Here is an 18,437-nt window from a genome sequence, read left to right as displayed (position 1 = left end):
GTTAACTGTCCCATTAAAGAAAGGACACAAACACGTTTTACAGCAATCCTGTGGTGCAAGGATTCCCCAAAGGTACCTTTAATGTGTTTGCATCAGCAGCAAGCAGTAAGTGCTAGTTTTGGCACTGGGAGTTAGATGTGCAGCACTACACATTAGACACCAAGTCATCCTAACCAACATTGTATCCGTATGAATAGAGAAAGTGAACTACAACATAGTACTATGAGCACATACGAAATCGAGTAATTTGTATTCTAGCACAGTTTCAGCTTGTAATATTAGAAAAATAAACCTAACGCTGTTACTAATCAGATGAATACCTTTTCTTTGCCAACAGGAAATAGTTTAAAAACCATGAGAAAACCCACGCTTTAGTAGTTTTACAAATGTTAGCTCAACTGTAGTAATAAAACTGCTGTACATAAAGCACCCTCTGCATTTTTGTCAAAATAGCTGGAGCCAAAATAACTTTTCAATACTAAAAAGTCACAGCTATGTTATGTTCAGAAACTCCATTCAAATCTAATGAAAGTGTTGTTGCATACTAAATTACAATATTGTAGCAGAGGCAAAAGCTCAGAAGCTCATCTACAGTGGTAAATTAAGTGTCCCACTCAGTCTCTATGAACTCCAAGATTGTCTCTTTGCTTCAATAACCATTTATCTGCCATTTTCATTTCAACAGATAAAGTACTCTGCTGAGTATATAAAAACTGTTATAAAAAGGCAATCATAAAAGATTAGGTAGTGGCAGGCATGTCAGCTTTTTTAATAAAAAAAATAGCCATTATATCTATTTAAATAAGGCTTCTTGTTACAGATTGTTCCAGTTACTGAAGAAAAACAAGGCCTGATGAAACAACTAAGTAACTACCCCCCCCCAAAAAAAAACCTTACACTTTCTGCCCCGTAGACACATTCTACAGAAAAAGTCATTTAATGTGCAAAGTGGCAAAACAAACACTGGGGGAAGCTCCTGAAATGATATGCCCAGTCTAGTTTCTCTTGCAGTATCTTCAAAATCTTAAAAAAAAAGTCTAAAACAAAGTTCTAAAATACACAAAAACCCTTCATCTTGATATTCTTTCCAAAACAAATATGTACAGCACATTAATATGCAATATGCAAAAGCTCTGTGTTGCTGTTGGCAACATCTATGCCCTCCCCAACCCTATTCACAAGTGTACCTCTACTAAAACACAATTACATCACTAAGCCTGTTAGTTTGAAAAGGGAATTTAAATCACTTAAAACTTGTAAGTTTTTGTGTAGGGGCTCCATTCATTTGATTCCAGGTTGTAGACTTCCACGGTGTTCAAGAATTCGTTGCCGTCAAAGCCCCCAACTGCATAAATGGTGCTTGCCACAGTCGTGATGCCAGCGTTGCTTCTCGGCGTAGTCATGCTTGCCATCATCTTCCACTCGTTTTTAGCAGGGTCGTACATCTCCACACAGCTCACTGCGTGAGAGCCATCAAAGCCTCCACCAACAAAGAGTTTCCCTATCAAAAGGAAATAAAACGGATGCTGAGCTGCTAGGCACCAAGCATGTCACCCAATACAGAGTACCTTCCAGGCAGGCAAACTAAGCCAAAACAAGTGAATGTAAGATTTCCTAGGAGAAATCTTTGCCTTATTCAGGTTCTGAAGTTAGAGTAGTAACCTGCTTTGCCTCTCTTGATCATTAGAACTGTTGCACCTACTGAGGAATAATTTCAGCCAAGCTCAGATTCAAACAGAAGCTGCACAGTGATGTTTTTGAAAAGGAATACCCCAAAATCAAGTTTTGCAGTTCTCTGGTTACAGTTTTTAAATTTCATTGAAGGCATAGTGACTTTCTTCCTGTGCCATTTCCTCCCTAGTAAGCAGCACAGCTTTGCATTCTACTTGCACTGTAGCTTAACGTGACCAAATTCATCGAGCACAAGAGGTGAGTTAAGACCGTAAAGCCTACCGTCATGAACAGCCACTCCAGCTCCTCGTCTAGCCACGTTCATGGGAGCAATCACCGTCCAGGTGTTGTTCTCCGGATTGTAGCGCTCGACGCTGTTCAGGCAGTTCCACGACTCTGCTCCTCCGATTATGTACAAATACCCACCGAGCTCACAAACCGCAGACTGATGTCTCCCTGCAAATCCAAAGCCACGAGTTACAGCCAGCCGCTGCAGTCGCACACTAACAACATACGTACTGCAGCAGCTGAAGCTTAGAAATTTCTTTAAAAGAGATCTGCAGTTTTACAACAGTCCCTCTTCCCTCCCCTCCTTAAACTATACAACAAACTCACGGATATTAAGGGGGGCGCAGCTTGTCCAAGATTTTGTTACAGGATCGAACACATCACAGTTCTTAAGTCCCTTTTGACCATAAGGATCTGAGCCACCAACAATGTACAGTTTTCCATTCAGGGCACATACTCCTGTTCACATAAATAAGAAAAACAAGTAAGCTCATCAATTAGTAGAGGGCAGGGATGGATGGATGGACAGACAGACAGACAGTCAACTGCAGATCTGTTACCTGCATTGCAGCGATTGGTTCTCAATTCTGGAACAGGAGTCCAGTCATCTATTTCTGGCTCATACATTTCTCCACAGCTCAAGTCATCTGAGTGACCATTTGACCCACCCACAACATACAGCTGCCCCTAAAGTGAAAAAAATAAGCATCTGTTTCACATATTAAAAAAACAATTCAACTCATTATCACTTTATTAACCTTGTTAACAACTACGATAAAGCACCTTCTGTTACTGTTTTTATTAAGTTTGCCACATTTGTCTCACCTACTTAAGCCACTTACACAATTCAACATTTTCATCTAATCTCCACCCACCACGTACCATTAGAACTGCCATCTGGAATCGAGCTCTCGGTGTTCGCATAGGTGCGATGAAAGTCCAAGAGTCCTTCTGTGGATCATAGCACTCCACGGTGCGCAGACACTCCTCTCTGTTATACCCACCTAAAGCCAAAAGCAAAAGGTCAGATGGTATCAAATTTCCAAAGACCAATTACTTGGAAGTTAGAGAACACTGACTCTGTGAAATAGCCTACATAGTTACAGAAGACACTTTATTTCTTTCCATTTGAGCAAGCTGTTTTAAAGAACTATTTCTTTTACCTGCAGCTATTAGCTTGCCATTAAGTTCGGCTGTCCCCAGTCCAGATCGAGCATATTGCATAGGAGACATGGGCTTCTCTATTACATCACTTGGTTGAAGCTCAAAACTCAGACTCTTCAGCAGTCGCGGCGTGCTCGTGGGAGAGCTCTGAGGGCTGTTACGTCCGTGCAGGAATATCACACACAGCACACCATCCAGAACAGCGAGACACAGGTAGGTGTTACCTGTAGGCAGGAGAAAATATAACAACATTTTAAATGAATACCACCGAGGGGCTTCTGCTTATGCTTCTTCCCTGCTTTGTGAGAAAATGCTGTACTACTGTTTAGAGTTACTGGTTCCAAGTGTTAGCATAGGTATAGAAGAACACTGTTTTTAAAGATGATTAATGTAGTGCTCAAAGTATACAAGATGGCAATCTAAAGATGTGCTAGGATAAAGTCTCCTCCCACACGCTGCAAATAACTCATTAATTAATCAAAGAACGTTTGTCTACAGTTTGGACTCTCTGGGTCAAATTATACACGCGTGGGCTCTGCGATGGCCTAATGGATCAAGACGTAGACAATCCAGGTTTGGCCCCAGTTGTATTAGAAACATCTTATGATTTACTGGACAAGGTACTTGATTTGTATCTATCACCTCATCGGTAAGAAAAAAACATTTCTGTATTTCTTACAGATGTTAAAGGAGATCCCTAGTGCATATGGCGTGGTAGATACATAATACTAGACATCTTTTAGACAAAAAGAAAAAAAAAAACACAAAAAAACCCCCACCCACCAAAAACCAACCCTCAGATACTCACTTGATGTTTTCTCTGAAGCAATGATTTTCCATTCGTGTTTAGGACTCTGAACAGTAGCATTTGGAGAAAGACTTCCAGAGGAGCTGCTACTTATCTGCTTGTGATCATTCTCACGTGGTGGCTTTTTCTGCAAAATCAAAAGGCAGCTACAGAAACCTAGCCAGAGACTGCACCTTGCTCTACCTTTACTTCTCTGAGCTATTCAAGAAAGCACTTTATCTACAACCTCTGCAGAGCATCATTTATAGCACACCTAAAAACAAAACGTCTTACCTACCTACTCCACAACAGTGGCTGAGAACACCCTACGTCCTGGTACTCATTTCAGCCTATGATCACTACTTCTCTGCTGCTAGTCTCTGACTAGAAATCATTTTGAATTCCTGGAGAAGTCAAGTACGTGTTATTATTAGAATTTTCAGATCTAAGAAAAAGCCTACAGCCATTTGGACAGAAATGATTTACAAACTAGAAGCCTAACTCGCAAACTCTGCCTCTGGAACTCAAGTTAATTATATAATGCTACTTGGAAGTGAATTAACTATTCTCTTCATCCCCTGAAGACAAATTTATTTTGCCTCAGTTCCTCTCTGTGCTAAGATTATCAAGGGAGTTAAAAAAAAAAAAAAAAATCCAAGAAACAGCTACTTTCCACCAACAGGAGATCTCTGGTTTCTTTTCTTCTTCAGTTTAATTTATACTGTAGTTTACACTATTTTGCTAAATTAAAAGATACAAAAAATCTGCATTTCAGTCCCCCCCTTTTTTTAATATATATATCATAAGAACCAGACTCCCTAGAGTGTGCATGATTTTTATAGAAACTGTCATAAGACTTCTAAAACTTATCATCTAACTCATACTTCTCCATATAAGGTTATTTATGACAATTTGACACTTGGCAACAATTTGACACTCAGCTCAGCATGATAAACAATTCATCTGCAGGTAGCATTTTTGTTATTTCTGAATCTTCACCCAATTTACAGCATATTCTCCTACCCTTAAATTGCCTTGATAGACTCAATTTCAAAAAATTACGGCTTTTCCAGAACCATTATCTATGGGTTTCTTGTATTAGTTCTCTTGACTGTTGAAGATTTCCAAGGGTTGGATGCAAGTTTTCAAAACTGGTAATTCTTATTACCAGAGAGGATTGTGGGGGGGGGGGGAATGGGGAGAGAGAGAGAGAGAGGGAGAGCGAGCACGAGAAAGAGAGGAAAGAAAAAAGAAAAAAGAACACTCCTGAAAATAAAATTTTCAGGAAATTTCACTTTCTGAAAATAAATTTTTTGAAAGTTCATCTGTCAGCTTCTAAGTATTATAACGAGTAGCATCCAAAGTTATGACATCCGTGAAAGTTTATTAAAAACAATTAAGACGAGCAGAAGATTAGCTGGCTCTTCCATTTCTTTTCACTTCTAAAATCCATGCCCCTGGATGGAGAGTACTTTACCTAAGCGATTTGCTAAAAACAAAGAAATGTGCTTTTGTACCAGCACATTCCACTGTTATCAGTTAAAACATTAACATACATTTGCTTCTAGCTCACAAGCTTAATTTGTAAAGAGCAACTGGTAATTTAGATCTATTAGCCCTTGTTTCTTCTTTGTTTCCTAAGCACCCTCAGTTGTGCTAAGCTGTGTTTTGCAGGAGTTGAGAATTAATATTGTATCCAGTTAGAGTGCCCCCACCCCCAAAAGTCATCTCGAAAAGCAGTAATTTGTACAGTCAAAGCATCAGCTATCCCTAAGCCAGAAGTTATCTCCTGCTGCCTTTTGAAAAATCTCTTACACCCTGTCAATATGGCTTAACAAGAGGAATAAATGCTGGAATCTGAAGGATTAGAACTTATCTGATGTCTAGAATGTTTTTCTATGCCAAAATTTTAACAGCTGCATAAACCATTTACATGAATGGGCATACTGCCAGCCAAACAGTCCATGATTCTTTTCAGTCTCTTAAATATGATTTCCTATACATCTCTCCTAAGCTACATAAGCTCTTGCTATAGCTGACTGCTTCACTACCTTCTCTTTCTTCTGACAGCCTAAGATTTAGTTTGAAGTCTAAAGCACTCTGTTGTGGAAGGGCTCGCTCTGTTTCAGTCCGCCGAACCAACAAGAGGCAGAAACTAAATCACTGCCTCCAGTGGTTTTGAGAAAAATACTTTCCCGTAACGTATTTCGCCATTAAAGCTACTCTCTACTCGCTGCAAGACGCAAAACTGAGTGTGCTGTAAACTGCTCCAGGCTCCCTGAGGTTACCTCAGACTGTCTGCAATTGGTACCTGCACAAACTGAATGTGGTCATCATCACTGCCATACACCTCAGCCTGTCCATCTAGCAGATTTCCATCAAGCAGCTTGTGATCAGCTGAGTAGTACAGCGTTTGAACCTGCAAAAACAACAACAGAATACCCATGTGGCTACCGTCTCCACTGCTACTTAGCTACAGGCAGATTACAAAAGGCAGTCGCCAGCATACTTCTCGTCATCTCATCTCAATCTAGCGGAATGACAAAACTAAAAGGAAGATGTCATGGTGGCAATCTTCAAACACTGGGTGAAGGCTCCTTGCTTTCTCAGCTTGAAAGAAATCTTCATTTTCCAAGGACTTCTACTGTTTTTCCAGCACAGAAACATTAGACAAGCAAGATGTACATTAATTTGCAGAATTATACAAATTCATAATCTCATGCAAGCATTTTTGTTATCCCCGCAAACAAGTTTTCGGCTTTGAAAAATACATATATTTATCTTGATCAAAAAAGAGAAGCCAATAGTGGACTCTAAAAGAAAGGTATGGGGATGAGGGAAGACAACACAAATTTAAGGTCTGGAGAAACTGTTGTCCATGACTAAACATCAGATGCAGTTGTTTCAAAGAAATGCATCTGAATTTCAATATAATAAATCAAAACTTTTAAAAAGTTATTCCAAGGGGAAATATACACATGATAATATATGACAGTATCAAATGTACTTTTGCTTATACAAAAGCGTTTCGAAGATCTATCACGCCTGTAATAACAAACGGGGAAAATTTTGTGATGTTTCAAGGATTTTTTTTTTCCTCTTATTTTAAGTAAAGTCCACTTTTTCCAGCCAATTAAAAATTTAGATTCCCCACTAGTTTTTCCACTAAAAACTGCCCAGGCTACATCCATTATGAGTATTCATGAGTAAAGCCATTTAACAACACACAACTTTTAAAATAATATATCCTGTAAAGGAGTAAGTAAACACCATTAAATCATCATCATCGTTCTCTGCCCACAGCGGATTTTCTTAGGAGAACTGGGGCAGGACTGCTGCTTCTGTACGTGTCAATACACTTGAGGTTTCTTCTTGGTTCTTCAGCCTTGGTATCCTAGTTTTGTTAATAAACCTATGGGGAGATAAATCAACGGGGAGGAACAACCATTAGAAGCTTTTACCTACTTCTCATTTACAAGCAAAACCTGCAAAGGAAAACATCAAGAATCTACAGCAAGTTTCAGTACCACCTCCCCAATTCTAGCGCAAGGTACATGCCACTTTGAAGTTACTAAACAGCAAACAGTGAGCAAAAAAGGAAAGCAGAAGACCAGACTGAACAGATCATTCAGCTCACCTGAATACCCCCCCAGTTTCTCAGCTTAGGGGTACCTACAGTAAAATTTAAATTCTTTAGGGTCATAGTTAAAAAAAGTGGGGGAAAAATAGGGGAAAAAAGTAAAAAATAATAAATAAAGGGGATCATCCTTCATATTGACTTGTTTAAGGTGTTTAACCCCATTTTCTTAAAGACTAACCTCTTCCATTAGCTCTTCCAGGCTGTCTCCATTCTCCCAGATGCTGCGCTGTACCCAGTTGATTACCTTTGTGTATAATTTGCCATTGCTGGGTAGGCCAACATTGTCTTCAAGCATTACTTCAAGCTTGAATTATAAGATGAAACGAAGTGAATTATTGAATAATTTACTGTATGGATTTTACCCTTATATTTGTAGCATACTGTACTTTACATAGTGAGCATTACTCCTTGAAAGAATGCTCTCACTTTACTGCAGAGCTAGAAAACAACATCTACTAGGGGCTTTCAGCCTATGCTGCAGCAACTAGAAAGCATGTTTATATACAACTGCAGTTGTGTTTTATGCTTTCTAAGAAAGGATGGACAGTACGCGTCCTCTTCAGTTAAGTTTTACAGTAGTATGAATAATAAGCAAATCAAGAATTCCCATGTTGTTGATATAACTCGGAATACATGAAGGCTTCAAAAAGGAAGCCGTAATAGCGTAACGATTCCTTGGGTTGTTATATAGAAGTGTAACTTTTAACTTCCTTCCCTCCACCAGAAACACGTGACAGAAATAAGCCTACAGACTTAAACTAACCTTTAACCGCGGAAGTTTGAGAAATTCCTCCTGTTCTGAAATATGCAAAAGATGTTCCTGAATGTAGCCATCAATCTTGCTCAACAAACGTGAGTCTCCCATACAGCTTGCAAAGTTTCGGTAAGAGATGCAGCTCTGAACATCCATCTTAGAGAGCAAGTAGTCACCACAAACCTGTTAAGAAAGAAGGCTGCGCTGTGATTTACAAATAGACATGATCTTTACATATATAAACTACCTATCCCAAAATACAGCAACAACTGTTTTCTAACTGCAGAATAGTCAGTTTGTCCCCCCCCAAATGGCACTCTAAATTAAATGTTGCCTACCATGAGAATAAGCATAAGTTAAAAGAGAGTAATACACATGCACACACACTTACCCCATGCTTTTCTTTTGAACGCCTATTCAAAACTGTTTGTCTGCAGTTAAGTGAAGAAAAGAATCCCAAATCCCTTGCCAAAGGTATCGAACTTGTAACAAGAGTATTTCTAAACTCAAGCCTTAGAAAACTTATGGTTGAGAGTGTGTGGATTATTCCTTTTTCACATACGACTGACCCAGACTTCCAGGTCTAATTACGCCCTCCACAACAACCAAGCGCACCACTGTCTTCCATGAACGTGACTGAAGTTACGCAACCAGTTATGAGTGAACCCATTTTGGTCAGAGGTGCATAAATACAAAACTCAACATCAGCAAGCCTTTCAACAGGAAGGTAACACACGTGGAAGCATTACATGCTGGCATCGCTCAAATCAATACTATGCTATTGAATATCTAAGGAAGGCCAGCAGCTGATAAGCACTTTGACAGAATAATCAACTTTTTTTTTTTTTAATTAAACATCAAAAAGCATAACCCTCCTGCTCTGTGAGAGCAGAACGGACCTCTGGAAGAGCTGAAAATTGTACCTGCTTAACTCTCTCCATCTTCAACTTCTTTGCTGCAGAGTATACGTCTTTCACTAGTTCTTTATCAGCTTTTAACCTATTGAAGAAAATTCACTTCGTTATTTTGATTTTTAATTAACATCTACTCTCTCTAATTTCTCAGAAAAATACTTACTGAGCAGTGTAGGCATAATTCAATAAAACTTCAACAGCTTCTGGATTGAGATCATCAAACTTAACGTGAGAAACTCCATGAGAATCACTATCACTATTGAAGATTTCAAACAGGTAGGGACTACAGCAAGCTAGCACAGCTCTGTGTGCCAGCATCTCATGTCCACATACCTATGTATAAAACACAAACAAGAAACCCAGAGGCCAGTAAGAATTTTAAAACCCACACTATCATAACAGTGTAAAGGCATACCCAACGTGAATACCACAGTTCAATCAATTTTTTAAATCAATACTCAATACTAACTTCAGTTTACCTCAGATAGCTGAAAAAATACATTGGTTCCACTTCTCTGATCAAAACAGTATATATATATATTTTTGTTAAATGTATCTTCCAGAAAAATCGGGTTCTAAAACTTCATGTCTCATAATCAATGGAAAAACATAACATAAGGAAGAAAGGCCATTCAACTGTTATATTTAGGATGAAAAGAATTACCTGGAGTCGAACATCACAGAACTGACCACTTTTACGTAAGGCATTTAGTTTGGCAACAGATGATTCGATGAAATTTTCATCTTCAAACATCAAATATCCATTAGGAATCATTTTGCTGTTGTTTTGGCTGAAAACAGAATAGGTAAAGTTTACAGATGCAACATTTTGCTTCAATATAAAAGTATTATTAACACATCTTTCTCAAACATCAAACATTCATGAGAACTTTTTCAAATAAGAAAAGCCTCGATGAGCACTGCTGCTGATGAGGACTGTTGACAACAATCCTGCATTGACAGAGACGGCCTGGATTAATAACTTTCAAAGAGTGACACAGGCTGTAACTTTCATTGTGTCCACATCACTTCAGCAAGTTCCAAATCCAAACTAGTTGCTGAACATGTGCCAGCCCCATGGGAACAAGCTGGGAATCACAGATTACATAAGATGCTTTATTCCCCTCCATAAAGATCAGATTTAGTAGATTCATCACTATTTTCTGCTCACTCTATGAAATTTGTCATACTGTCCAATTTCGTTTTTGCATGGACCTAAGAAAACAGCTATGTTTGAAAATTGTAAGAATTGAGAATTTAAAATGTCAAGGAAAGTAGAATAGCAGCTATGAAAATACAAAACCACCATTCATCTGTTTAACTGTCAGAGTAACGACTTAACTCATGATTTTCAGCTACTCTAAAATATTTAAAGAACATAACACCAACAAAACTGACCAAATGAAATACATTTGAGCATATATTTTAAGTCATCATGAAGCTAACAAAACTTCACCTGAAAAATCTTACCCATATACAAACATACCACCTCAGGCAAATTGGAACAGGAAAAGTTTTGCTAGGAAAAGTCCATTTTACAAACAGGGAGCTAAATTAAGAACACTAAAATACAGCCCTTGAAGGGGTAGCACCGGAGATGACCTATACGTTTGAAATAAAGTCAACCTCATAAGTTTAAGTTGCTAACAGATGCAAAAGTAGAGATTTCGCAACAATTTTATAGGCAAGACTATGTGGTATACCTCAAAGACTTCCAGCAACAATTTGTATTTCCATCTGAAGTTTAAGAAAATTCTAAAGATCACTCAGACTTTAAAAAACAAATAAATAAAAACAGAGTGAGTGTGCGCATGAATGTGCAAAAAAAAAAAAAAAAAAAAAAGCAGCAAGTCCTCCACAAAATAATTCTAGCTTTAATCCACTTATTTTAAACTGACTTGCTACAGAAAGCATTTGACCCTAGAATGGTCACTTACAGATGTTTCCATTTGCATACATTTTCATTTGTTTTATTTCCAAAAAAAAAAAGTTTTTAAAGTAACAGAATTTGAACTAAATTATTCCCTATCGTATACACAGCTAACAGCAGTATTAACTTACCTAGTAAATATATTACTGTAAATTTATAACTGGGAGATTTTAAAATAATCCAATGGTATCACTTTGTTAAGACAGAGCACCTCAGTGTCAATATCTTCTGACAGGGAAGATGCTTGTTGAAATGCAAGCAGACGTGTCTTTGCAGCTGCTATATGGATTCCAAAACTACCAGGCTTAAAGATGATGTAATGAAGTCCTTAAGAGCTATAGACATGAATTTCTTCTGTGATAATCATGCATCGTAATCTGTAATAAAAGAGAAATTATTAAGTAAGGATAAAATATATTACTACCATGTATTTCAGATGAAACTTCTATAGTCTCTTAAACATAAGCTTCTGACGCAAACAAGTAGGTTTTTCCCTACTGACACTGATACATTCTCCATGTGTAACCAGAAGCCAACCAAATCAATTTTGATACCCACAGAGACAAGATAGTGGCTAAATAGATACTTAGAGAAAACGTTAAAACAGATGAATCCCATCCTAGACAATTCCTATCAAGTCTAACCTTCAGCACTTCCTTTACCTACACCATTATCACTTGCTTATACAAATTGATAACTCTTAAGTAACACCGCAAAAACTATTAAATTAAAAACAAACAGACAAAAAAATCCAAATGCCGCATACTTTTTGCTTTTCCCTGCACTCATATCCTTCTTTTCCTGATAATGCCTAAAATTGACTCATTAAGGACATGTCTGAAATGACTGGGCACTTCTCTAATCTTAAGTACTTAAAAAAGTCAGAAATTACTATTTTCTAATGCAACTTCTCAAGAAGAAAAAAAAGAAAAAGTCTCTAATACCCTGCAAAAAGAATTTTTAGGTGCTATTGAAGTTCACCATTAGTAATTCCAGCGGCGGTCAATTTGTCAGATGGGAATCCGAATCCGCCCGTGGTTGGGTGCTTATGCCGGGCATTTCAGGAGGAGAGGAGAAGGGAAGGGCAGGGGCAGCGGGGAGGGAGTGGGCAATGAACACGCACTCTGGAGCCTCTCCCAACCCTGATCCCACCTCAGGAAAACACTGCCCATTTCATCCACTGCCTTCCCTACGGCAGCTCCACAACTGTACTTGTATCTGCACATTAAATGCCACATTGGGAATCAAGTTTCCTAGAAACAGGCGCAGCTCATTTCTCCTAGGCAAAAATTAAAAGTCACCCACGTTGTAAGAAGGGAGCCCCACTACTCCAGTGCCTGGCCAGCACTTAAAACAAGGCAATTTTGTCAGGGATTGTACCCGACACACTCCCTAAACAGATCAGCATACCAGGCTCGAGACAGTAATTCTCAAGAGCAGCAGGGGGCATCGTCATACAATAGTCTCTCCCAGTTAACACACAAAAAATTGCTTTTTTCATTAAGAACTTCAATCTTGAAGACTATATTCCAATCAGTAGATAACCAGGTAGAAAGAGTTGCTGTTAAATTTTAAATTTGGCTACTAGGACAGACATGAACACATACATATAAAGGAGGAAACAACCCCTCTAGAGCAAGCAGTGGTATCTATTGGTAAAATACCACCCCCAGTGCAGGAATACTATCGAAACACTATCCTGGGGACTACAACTTTAATGTCAGCATACTTTGTTAAGAGAAAATCTCCATATATTTAATTTCTTTTTATAACCCTACATGCAAATTATGAAACTGAAACAGAGATCTATTTACCAAATATTATTTAACTGTAAGTATTTGGAAGTCAGCAATTCCTCCCTCCTTGGTACAACCAGTATAACTTTTTCCAACTTCCAAAGCAAACAAAATGTTTCACTTTTCAAAAACAGAAGCAAGCTGTCTGATGTCCACACTTTCCCCAAAGATTCAACTCATCTGAAACATCCTATTATTCAAAGATACAGGGATATTATTTCAACACAAGTGTTGCAATGAATTAACTTAAAAAGCATTATTTCTAGGTAGTATTGAAGAAATATAAACAAGAGAATTGCCACTACATCACCTCTGATTTTCTAATCTATAATTTCAGATGTTAAAACTTCCATTTCCATTACAGGACCATTCCATATCATTCAGCTATGGCTAGCCTTATTTAGCCAAATGCAAACTATAAAAGATATTTAAAAAGAAAAGTCAAGGGAGACAAGTTCTTAATTCCAAAAGCTACATGACATAATCAATATACGACCAGGACCATTCTGGCAAAAAGTTTGGGCCAACCTGGCTATCACCTGCCTGATTCTCAGCACCAACTCATTCTTGACTGCTCAGTCTCTCAGAGGAGGTTTTTTGTTGTTTACTGAGGTCCATAACAAATTAAGTGTTTACTGCTGTATCATCCAGACAAACAGGCTACTTGGTCTGTTTGTGCATTACATTGTACATTCCCCTGTTCCACACTCATTTCTAAGGAACTGTTGTTAAATACCAGTACCGAGGCTATTGAGAGATTTCAAGTTATATGACAATTATCCAAATAATTTCAATTAAATTCCAGAATCACCCTCAACCAGTTTATTCCTCTGGGCACGTTTTGCACATTCTGCAATCACAAAAGAACTTTATTTCATCTCTAGTGTTGCAGCTTTGCCCAATGTACTTGCATATGACCTTCAAGACCTATAAAGGGCATCAAGAACAATTCTGTGTTGAAACAGATGATCTGCCTTCCAAGTCTTCCTTTGTACATGAATTCAAATATATACATGTGTTGCAGAATATATATATATATATATATGTTTGTGTGTATATATATATTCTCCATTCAGGCATCTAATATTATTGCCTAATCTGAATATACAGGAATGTGAACCTCTTAATTATTGCCATAACATTTCAATACTGCTTGGTGTGAATGGCTAATACTGGCTTTCAGGGCTAATATTAGTCAAAATGAGCATTAAATAATGTAAGCATATTCATTATTGTCCATGCTCTTTGTCTTGGTATATTACTACTAGGATAATTGTTTTAATCAGTCAAAATTCAATGCAAACCCGAGAACTACTGCATGTTCTGTATTAAAGGCTATGAACGCGTACTGCAAACAAATTCCTTTCTAGAATTATCTTTTGAAACACAAATAACTGTCACTAACAATTTTTTTTTAATTTTTTACTTCTGTTTTCTTCTAGCTCACTGCATCAAGAACTGACAGCATTTTTATAGTAATCCTTCATGATTTTCATTTAACTAAGCATGATGTTCAGATCATTGTAAGCTAAGTATGAAGTCTGATGTTTCTGAAATGATTGCTTTTCAAACTTCATCAAAAAACACAGTTATTTAAATATTTTAAAGCTACAGAATTAACCTTCCAGAACCTGAATAACATATTTCATTTAAGAAAATTCTTACCTGAGAGCAGGCCTATTTCCTGCACTTATTTTTAAGAGGAAGCAAAAGCACAGAAGCTATACATAAACCCTGGGTTTCCATTTTAGCTTTAATATTAAAGATTAATACTGCCATTGAGCCCGGAGGCATCACTTTCAATCAAGACTCCATCGTGCTGGGTATAATACTGTACAAGATGAGGATAGGATAGAAGCAATGAAGCATTCATGTGGTGTTTCAACGCTACCGCTGTACCCAAGTGGAAAATGCCAGTAGTCAAATGACTGCCCAGCTGGTAGATTAGAACATAAAAACATTTTTTTAGTCCAAATGCCTGTGAATTTTCTTAAACACTGATGTGCACATACTGAGATTTTTACTTCTTGTATGTGCCAGCAGACCATGAAAGAACCACAGCCCATGCATGATACACTCTAAGCAACATTTATTTCCTGCAGATAACTGACTTCCAAAGGGGAAATTTCCCCCGTCTAAACTTATTTTTCCAGTTCAGTTTAAATATATTCAAAGAAGCACTTAGAAAGACTCACCTAAATAACTATGATACTAAGTCTTCTCATCCTCCAGTAAACTATCCTCTTTAGACGTAACTTACAGACGTAAATCCCACCGAAATATGATTAGCTCAGATAGTTACATGAGCAAATAAATATCATTATTATTATCACCATTTAAATTGTTAATTGTATTTAGAATTTAGGATTCCCCCACCCAATTTTTTTTAAACAGTATTTCACTGTAGAAAGCACTCCAACATTTAGAAAACTGGTGAATTACGATTACTGTTGCATTTCTCCGAGGACTTCACACAGTTATCACCACCTATATCACCACTATAGAGCCACTTTCGGGAATGGTAAAGGGTTGGAGTCTCAGATGAGGTGCCAAGGAGACAGGTCCCAGAGGCAAGTGTTGAGGCAGAGGACAATATCCCTATTTCCTAACAAGACAGATAAGGTCTACTTATTCTTCCTCCTAACCAAAGACTCTCATCCTTAGTATACTCCATTGGTACTTTTCATGTGCTGTATTTCATTTAAAATAATAATAATAATAATAAAACATTATTTAGTGTCAATTTTGCATGAACTGTTTTTTATCAGATTAAGGTATTACCTCTTAAACTCAGTACTGAAACATTAAATTGGGGAAAGTGCTCTTTAACCTTTCAATTTAAAGACTGATACTTGTTGATTATGATGATTGACACTTGATGGACACTTGTTGATACAATGAAACAAAAAATGGAACTTAACACCACAGCTGGCTGAGAAACACTTGTTAGTTGCTGCGGGCCTTCTTGCTATTCACAGTCTAGGTCACAAGAAATTTTAGGTCAGACCTATGACTACTCGTAGGCTGCTACTCAAATCAAAATACAAAACCAGGTAGCGTCAAAAATTTTTATTTCAGGGACTTGCATTTATTTATGGTAAAAATACATGATTTTTTTTCATGCCTGAATTTTCATTTGGGCAAAACATTATGAACTAAACCATACATCAACATACTTCACACCACAGCTCAGGCTCAGCTTCTTTACATTGGTGATTTAAAATGAAGACTAATAGAATTTGTATGAATCTTGTTTTGCACATTTATTTTTCAGTTATTTTCCACTAGAGGTTTAGTAAGACTGGTAAGTAACTAAGACTTGTTAATGAAATGGTTATATTTCAATACTAAACTGCTTTAGCCATGTTCCCCTCCCCAGCCCCAAAGCAAGGAGAAGGAGGGAATCTTTGCTATCAATGGTAAGTTTGAAGGGAGAGAAAAAGTACTATATACTTTTTCTGAAATCTTTCACATTTAGTCCAAGAAAATGTATTACTTGGACTATCCTCTAAAAAGACGAAGTTTACAGTGTTCTTTTAAACACACATACATGTTTCCAGGCTTAAAAAAATTACTAGAAGCAGTTTCTAATGCTAGAATGCTAGAACTATTTGGACTATAACTCACAGCTGTAACACACCAGCTTCCTCTTTAGTATTCACTTTTAATAATGTTCTCCTATGCTTTGAAAATACTACCTTTCACTGTCTTAGAACCGGTCATTATGTCCCCTTTGCTATACATATTTTGCACTTCCTCTTCCCTTTTTCCAGCCACCCCGTTACCTCCCCCCTCATTTTCTATCTTCTGCCTCATATGCACTCCTGAGCTCTTTTCCTTTTTTCTTCCATATGTGTTTCCCTCTTCTACTAACACACACTTCCCACAGCCCTTTGAAAGGTTATCAGACAACCAGCAAACAGGGTTTTTTTTTCCATCTGGTAAGTTCTTGCCCCCCCCCAATCACCTGCCCTTCAAAAGCTCAAGCTGAGGCAAACAAAATGAGATCTATTTACAGCAGCTACAGTACTGTTTCCTAACTGGAAAGTATTCCTCAGTTGTTGCATCCCGTGCTCCAAAAGCTGGGTTTGTAGCTACAAAATCCACCTTCTAAAATTAAATCAATCTCACCATCAGATCACTACATCCTGTTTAATTTCTTATTTTGTGGATCCATGACAGAGGAGAACAAACATGATGCCCACACACATCCTTCACTGGAGGAGGAAAAGAAAAAAGAAAAAAAAGAAAAGTCTTCCCCTTCGTAGTAAACTACTACAATTAAGGAGAGGGTGATACGATACTGAATTTCCGTTAGTCTATCCCTGCTCAGTCTTGGCATCCTTCTCCTTCGCAAAGGACTCGGATGCCTTGCCTCTCACTTCATCAGCATTTTTCCACCCTGCATAAAATCGCAGCTAATTCAGGTTTTGTGCATACGGGCCCATGAGGATATTCCCATGAAAGAATCCCGAGGGTAACAGCGGAGCTGCCAAACCGAGGAGTTCCTCTACCTCGAAGAACCTCTGAAGAATCCGAAGAGCCGCTGGAAGCCCGCGCACGCAGACGGGGACCACCACCAAACCCGCCGTGAACGCCCCGGCGGGCGGGCGGGCGGCCGCCGTGCCGCCTGCCGCCTGCTCCTCCCGGGCCGCCGCGGGTGACAGGCAGGTCACGGCGCCGGCCCCGGCCGCCAGCACGTGCTCTTCAGCCCAAAACGCCGCGGCTTCTTGTTGCTTTTTTTTGTTTTTTCTTACCCCACGCGGCAGATCGCTGGGACCCTGCTCCCCCCCCCCCCTTACCGCGAGCGGTTTCGGCGCCCGAGGCGCGGCGCTGGGGAGGGCGAGCGCGCAGCGCCTGACCTTGGAGCGGGGCCGAGGCGCGCGAGGCGCCCGCGCCGCCCGGCCTGGCCCGGTCCGGTCCGGTCCGGTCCGGCCCCGCCGCAGGCGCCCGGAGCCCCGCGCGGCTCTGGCGCGGCCGGGCAGCGCCGCTCCCCTCGGGGCGGGGGGAGGCGGCCCAACAAAGCGCGGCGCGGCGGGGCCGGGCGCCGCCACGTCCCGCGGGCAGGCCCGCCGTCAGCGTTCGCCCTACCTGGTGTCTCTCAGCGCACACGATGCTGCTCATATTGCGGGCGTCCAGGCTGCGGGTGAGGCCGACGCGGGAACGCAGCCCCAGCCGGCCGCGCGGCGCGGAGGGGAGAGGAGAGAAGGAAGGAGCGGCGGGCGGGCGGAGGGCAGAGGCGCGGAGCGGAGCGCAGCTCTCACACGCCGCCACCGGAGCAGCAGCAGCGGCGGCGGCGGCGGCAGGACGAGGCGGGGGCGCAGGAGGCGGCGCGGCGCGGAGCTCCGCCCCGTATCCCTCCGCGCCGTATCCCTCCGCCGCGGGCGGGCGGCCGCGATCGCTGCACCTAGGAAGGAGTGCGGCCGCGCCCCTTCCTCGCCGCCGAAGTGGGTCAGGGGCCGGTGCCCGGGAGCGGAGGAAGAGGAGGAGGAG

The 18,437-nt window shown here is 39.9% G+C and overlaps 1 protein-coding gene across 1 annotated transcript; it reads right to left on the bottom strand.

Annotated features, from left to right (window-relative positions):
- Window positions 1-35: 35 nt before the first annotated feature.
- Window positions 36-18,159, bottom strand: IVNS1ABP (influenza virus NS1A binding protein). The gene is made up of 15 exons (XM_067300538.1): window positions 18,036-18,159; window positions 11,280-11,525; window positions 9,883-10,009; window positions 9,382-9,551; window positions 9,228-9,303; window positions 8,314-8,487; window positions 7,729-7,854; window positions 6,222-6,329; window positions 3,932-4,058; window positions 3,123-3,347; window positions 2,842-2,963; window positions 2,520-2,646; window positions 2,287-2,418; window positions 1,954-2,127; window positions 36-1,501 (listed from the first exon to the last, which is right to left on the bottom strand). Exons 3-15 carry the CDS (start codon window positions 9,991-9,993, stop codon window positions 1,248-1,250), a joined length of 1,926 nt encoding a protein of 641 aa, XP_067156639.1. The 5' UTR covers window positions 9,994-10,009; window positions 11,280-11,525; window positions 18,036-18,159; the 3' UTR covers window positions 36-1,247.
- Window positions 18,160-18,437: the final 278 nt, after the last annotated feature.

The sequence above is a fragment of the Apteryx mantelli genome, chromosome 8 (assembly GCF_036417845.1).
Source record: "Apteryx mantelli isolate bAptMan1 chromosome 8, bAptMan1.hap1, whole genome shotgun sequence".
Taxonomy (NCBI): domain Eukaryota; kingdom Metazoa; phylum Chordata; class Aves; order Apterygiformes; family Apterygidae; genus Apteryx; species Apteryx mantelli.
This window is presented reverse-complemented; position numbering and strand designations above follow the sequence as displayed.

Bases quoted from the DNA above. Each gene is read 5' to 3' on its own strand.
- IVNS1ABP (XM_067300538.1), bottom strand. From the start codon at position 9,993: ATGATTCCTAATGGATATTTGATGTTTGAAGATGAAAATTTCATCGAA. The intron at 9,304-9,381 runs GTAAGTATTTTT...TTTCTTCAATAG, and splicing joins AATTATGCCTACACTGCTCA to GTTAAAAGCTGATAAAGAAC. The intron at 2,964-3,122 runs GTAAAAGAAATA...TTTTGGCTTTAG, and splicing joins TGGCAAGCTAATAGCTGCAG to GTGGGTATAACAGAGAGGAG.